The sequence below is a fragment of the Electrona antarctica genome, assembly GCF_951216825.1.
Source record: "Electrona antarctica genome assembly, chromosome: 21".
Lineage (NCBI taxonomy): Eukaryota > Metazoa > Chordata > Actinopteri > Myctophiformes > Myctophidae > Electrona > Electrona antarctica.
In genome coordinates, this window is record NC_136802.1 from 37,772,099 (window position 1) to 37,778,098 (window position 6,000).

Below are 6,000 nucleotides of genomic sequence, written 5' to 3' on the forward strand. Positions count from 1 at the left end.
CTCCTCAATTTTTGGGACAGAGTAAAAAAACTTATTTTTTTAAATAAAACAAGGGGGGGGGGGGGGCGCCGCGAAAAATCCTGCTTGGGGCGCCAGATTGCTCAGGACCGGCCCTGTGTGTGTGTGTGTGTGTGTGTGTGTGTGTGTGTGTGTGTGTGTGTGTGTGTGTGTGTGTGTGTGTGTGTGTGTGTGTGTGTGTGTGTGTGTGTGTGTGTGTGTGTGTGTGTGTGTGGTTGGGGGGGGGCGGGGGGGAGAGAAGCTATGTTACATTATCCAGATTAGAGTAAGGTATTATTGCAATCTGAGATAAGATTGCTTGATACGGTAGATAATCTTGGGAAGACACTGTCAACAAAAGTGTGTGTGTGTGTGTGCGCGCGCATGTGCGTGCTGATGGTCCTCTCAGTACTTTGATCACATCATGGATTATTGTAATCTGATCATTGTGGGCCAAGTAAATTAAAATATCTCCATGATATTACCATCATGTCAATGATGTCATTTGGCTTAAGGCACATACTTATTCTATGTGGTTTTTTTATGTTTAACACATTGAATGCCGTTTCTGCCTTTTATTTGGGAATTGAACCCAAGCCTCGCTGTCAAGCTGCATTAGAGCCTATTATGTGGTATGTGCCAGTGCCTTAACCACTAGGCCATCGGCACCCTTCACAACATTTTAGTGAAATATTTTGTCTATAATTTCATGCCCAAAATAGGAACCGATTATGAATCGAATAATGTTTTTGAATGATGTTTTGATTGCCTGATCGAATACTTTATTGGTCAGAAATGTAAACAGCACGAGGGCCTATTTCCATTGCGGTCCTACGTACAGTATCTATTCATCAATCAGCTTTATTGTCACATCACAGGTTTATAGAAGTGAAACAATCACACCCGTGTGAAGTGAGCGGCGCTCTTATCATCGTACATCGGAAGGCCAATCACAATTTGCTTCCTCATCTTCGTCGTCATCAATGTTCGTGTTATGCAATGTTTGTGTTTACACAAACACTCAACGGTGTCCATTCATTGTCAATGGCATTTAATGTTTGTGTTGGGGCAAAAATCGGGTTACATACACCAAAAGCTGGACATCGCCCCTCAAAAAGTGGGTGAAATTAACCAAAAAAATCAACATAGTATTAATGTTTGTGTTGGGGCAAAAATCGGGTTACATACAGCAAAAGCTGGACATCGCCCCTCAAAAAGTGGGTGAAATTAACCAAAAAGAATCAACATAGAAGCAACACGATAATACATCTCATCAACAAATACAAAACACTATATGGTTATTAATTTGTATTTTTATAATGTATTACATTGATTAGTTTGATGAACCGTTGCACCTCTCTATACCTCCGTCCTCCAGGGAGTGTATCGCGGTGGTGGATCCCACTCCATTCTTCCAGGCCTGTGTGTATGACATGTGTGAGTCCAACGGGCAGCAGGGGGCGCTGTGTGACCAGCTGCAGGTCTACACCGACGCGTGTCACAGTGCTGGGGCCACCGTGCACCCCTGGAGGACCCCCGCCTTCTGCCGTAAGTATACTGGAACACAGTCTGTCGCCGGGCGGACTGCGGTGTATGTGTGATTTATATGATTGGATGCTTTATTGGTCCAGTAATAGTAATCTACGAAAGCCTTTTAAATCAGTGGTTGTCTAACACAAAAAAAGAAGATGATATGGATTTGTTTTTGAAAGTTTAACGACGATTACATTGATCGTGTCTATTAACTTCTGTACCCTTAGCGTCAACGCACTACACATAAAGTGTGCACTCCCCATCACAATCAGAACTGCAGCCTCACTCCCAATCTTCCGCCGTAGTCTGAAAACCCACCTCTTCAGACTCCACCATGGCCCGTAGCACTAGCCCCTTAGATACAGTAGCACTTGATGTAGACTTAAATAGTATTTTAAATATAGCACATTATGTAGACTTAGATAGTATTTTAAACAGACTTATAGCATGTTACGTAGACAGCACTAGAATTGCATTTTTATGTAGTCATATCACTTTATAGTATGTATAATATAGTATAGTATACAGTTTACATAGATACTCCACTGTGATGTATGCCATGCTTTTTGTTATTGCTTAATGTAAATCGCTCTGGATTAAGAGTGTCTGCTAAATGCCTAAATTGTAAAATTGTAATTGTAAAGTGAAACTGTGGAACAGTTAAGATGCAATGTATGCTGTATATTGTGTATAATGTTGAGTATTAATAAAGTAATTATCTCTCTCTCTCTCTCTGTCTGTCTCTCTATCCATCCATCCAGCTCTGAGTTGTCCTCCTAACTCCTCGTACTCGCTGTGTGTGAGTGCGTGTCCGGAGACGTGCGTGGGTACTGGCGGCGGGCCGGCAGGCTGCGAGGACACGTGCGTGGAGGGTTGCAAGTGCGACGCCGGCTTCATCCTCAGCGACGACAAGTGCGTCCCGCTCAGGGACTGCGGCTGTGTGGACCCCAGTGGAGACTACCATCCCGTGAGTCACCAGTCACTCAAGCGTTTTCACTCACGCCAATGACTAGTGAAACTTTCAGGATTATTCCCCAAAATGTACAAATAATTCACAATGTTTCAGTTCAAGATTGTTCAAAGGTTTTCAAAAATAGCCGCTCTACAAGAACACAACGTGTCGGGGTGCGATGCATTGTGAGCAGTGTTGATTTTGACAGCAAATGTTGATTTAGTTTTAGTCATTTGAATAAAGTTCTGTTAAGTTGTATTCATATTTTAGTCATCTGAAATGTTTTACCTTTAGTCTAGTTTTAGTCGACTATAGATATCTTAACATTTTAGTATTAATTTGTTGACAAAATTGTCAATATATTTAGTCTTAGTTTACAATTATTGTGAGCTTAAACTGAACTGTAGTTGGCAGTCTCATAATAAGTAGTGCAGGCAGGCCTCCGTATAATCCAAATAATCCACATAGGCAAATGATCCAATAAAGCAGTAAGGTAAGGTAAAGTGAGGTTACAGTACATTCTGGGGACAGGCCGTGTTCACTACAGACATAAACTGATTTACCAATGAAACAAATTGAGCATGATGGGACGCTGTGTCCTTAAAACACGGGAACAAGAACAGTCTGACACAGAACACACAGGGGATGATAGATTGAGGAATGAACCCGTTCTGCAGCCTCGGGGCTGAATCTCATAATATCGTTACAGACCTTGCATCTCCGAATTTAAACTTTGAACAGTTTATTTTTTTGTTAAATGAATTCCCTACTTTGTTGTACAGCAGTCAGTGTCACATAAACGTATAGCGCAAATATCTGCTGCTTGTAGAGAGCCTATTTTTGCTACTTGAAAAAGTGTGAATGAGGTTTTTGGTGTTTTTTATAAAGATTGAACCAGTGGAAACAGGAGCTTGTCACTAAATACTAACTACACTGGATCTATTAGAACAACAATGTCAGCCTGTTTTTAACGTGTGTGTGTGTGTGTGTGTGTGTGTGTGTGTGTGTGTGTGTGTGTGTGTGTGTGTGTGTGTGTGTGTGTGTGTGTGTGTGTGTGTGTGTGTGTGTGTGTGTGTGTGTGTGTGTGTGTGTGTGTGTGTGTGTGTGTGTCCGCATGCGTGTGTGTGTGTGTCCGCATGCGTGTGTGTGTGTGTGTCCGCATGCGTGTGTGTGTCAGGTGGGTGATGAGTGGTACCTGGACGCTTGCGAGCAGAAGTGTGTGTGCCAGGGAGGAGGCTCCATCCAGTGTCACAACACGAGCTGTGCCCCGGTCACCCAGAGCTGCACGCTGCAAGATGGAGAATATGGCTGCCATGATCTACGTACGGCACACACACACACACACACACACATACATACATACATACATACATACACACACACACACACAATAGTTTGTATTACTGCATTTACTATTATATTCACGTCTACTACACTAAATATTTGAGGACATTAATGTTACAAATTATCATCATATCCCTAATTCTGCGATGACACTGGCAGCCGCCTGCAAAGATACAGTTAGCCGTTCCTTTTCTGCATTCTAGCGAGTTTATAGATCTGCTATTTTAACCATAAAACAAACAGTTTTCTTGTGAGGACCAGGAAAATGGTTCTCACAGTGTCTATTTCTCAAATTCTACTAATATACGCACGCACGCACGCACGCACGCACGCACGCACGCACGCACGCACGCACGCACGCACGCACGCACGCACGCACGCACGCACCTAAACTAAACTAAACTAAACTAAACTCTCACTGCTCTTCCCTGCAGCTACGGGCATGTGTTCGGTGTCGGGCGACCCCCACTACACCACCTTTGACAAGAGGACCCACAACTACATGGGCGCCTGCTCCTACACCCTCACCAAGCCCTGCAACGAGACCTCCGGCTTGCCGTACTTCACCGTGGACACCCAGAACGAGCACCGCGGCAGCAACAGGAAGATCTCGTACGTCCGGGCCGTCGTGGTCAGCGTGTACGACACGACCGTCATCCTCGGCAAGGGACGCAAAGTTCAGGTTAGAAGAAAACGATCACTGTCAAATCAGTGTCATTAGAATGCCCAGTTCACATCATCAGCAAAACTCAGCTGTGCCTCGTAGTCGAGGTGATTGCCAGTCATTCCGTGTTCTTCCTTGTGTTCAACCTCTTCCATGCGTTTTTTGTAAGTATTACTACGCCTAACTCTAACTGTAACTCTAACCATAACCTCAATAGAAGTTCTATTATAGAACCATGCCTAACCGTAGTAGCAGTAGTATTGGTACAGTAAACGCAGTAATAAAAGCCCTTTATTTGTACGATTTGTGGAAAATGCCCCCCCTTCTTCCCTTTTTTCTTGGAATAATGACATGATGGGAACAAAAACAAATTTCATCCACTGTTACTTTTCATGATTTAAATTCAAAAATAGCAAAAGTAGCAGATTTACAGTAAAAGCTCAAAACGCTTGACGCCATGCTTTGAGCATGCAGATCTGCTACTTTAACCCATTTTGGGCGGGAACCCCTTTTGGTGTTTTAAACATTTATAATTTATAATTTAGCTATTGAAAAATAGCAGATCTACAAGCTCATAGCGCGCCACCGAGTGGCGCGCTACGAGCTTGTAGGTCTGCTATTTTTGAAAAATCGTTAAAATGTGCCTCAAATCTTTCAGAAAATTGTCATGATTTAGAAAACTTTTTTTTTTTAAATTTCGACGTCAGGCCTGAATGGGTTAAATGCTTTCATGTAAGTACAGTAGGGTGTTGATAAAAAAAAAATATATATATATATATATATAAAGTTAAAATTAAATGGTTTTCTGCTCGACAGCAACAACATAGTAATGATTGACATCCATAATATCATGTCTCAGGTGAACGGAACCCGGGTGAGCACTCCTGTCGACCTGCCTAACGGCGTCAAGATCTACCTGAGTGGAAAGTTTGTGGCCCTGGAGACGACCTTTGGCCTCAGGGTGCGTTTTGACGGCAACCACCACGCAGACGTGCAACTCCCCGGCGCCTACAGCGGCCTGCTCTGTGGCATGTGTGGTAAGGGACCTAAACTATGGCGAAATGTGTTCATCGACTCCCTTCTTTCACTGATAAAAACGAAGCTATGATGACAATTTCGTCAGCAATAAAAACTAGACTACTGTAACATTTTAGGGAGGGACAAGTGGAGAAGAGATCCAGTAGAACTAATAGAAAATTTATTTCATGTTTGGTTCTGCTCGGGTGTTGCACTGTTGAAAATAGCAGATCTACAAGCTCACAGGTCGGCTATTTTCAGTGTAAAATCAGGCATTATGACACCATCAAGGCCCGGATGTTTTTTTGTCGACAAAATCAACTGTAGATTGAATAGACTTAAATCTTATGATACTTTAATTTTTTTCAGTTGTTACCTTTCTGTGACCTCACTTGTGGCCCCCATCCATGGTTTGAGAACCTCTGAGCTGGAGGAAAGTTAAATGGCTGAAAATGTCCTAATCTGTACTGTAGCCTACTGTACTGTACTGTAC

General features: G+C 42.9%; 1 protein-coding gene across 1 annotated transcript in view; it reads left to right on the forward strand.

Annotated features, from left to right (window-relative positions):
• The window catches only part of zanl (zonadhesin, like), a gene marked incomplete at both ends in the record, with an annotated part of 80,313 nt that overhangs the window by 48,236 nt on the left and 26,077 nt on the right, over nucleotides 1-6,000 (forward strand). Inside the window, 5 exons of the mRNA XM_079491361.1 lie at nucleotides 1,376-1,545; nucleotides 2,292-2,497; nucleotides 3,660-3,804; nucleotides 4,261-4,508; nucleotides 5,350-5,527. Coding sequence (XP_079347487.1) covers nucleotides 1,376-1,545; nucleotides 2,292-2,497; nucleotides 3,660-3,804; nucleotides 4,261-4,508; nucleotides 5,350-5,527 — 947 coding nt within the window. The remainder of the gene's footprint in view (nucleotides 1-1,375; nucleotides 1,546-2,291; nucleotides 2,498-3,659; nucleotides 3,805-4,260; nucleotides 4,509-5,349; nucleotides 5,528-6,000) is intronic.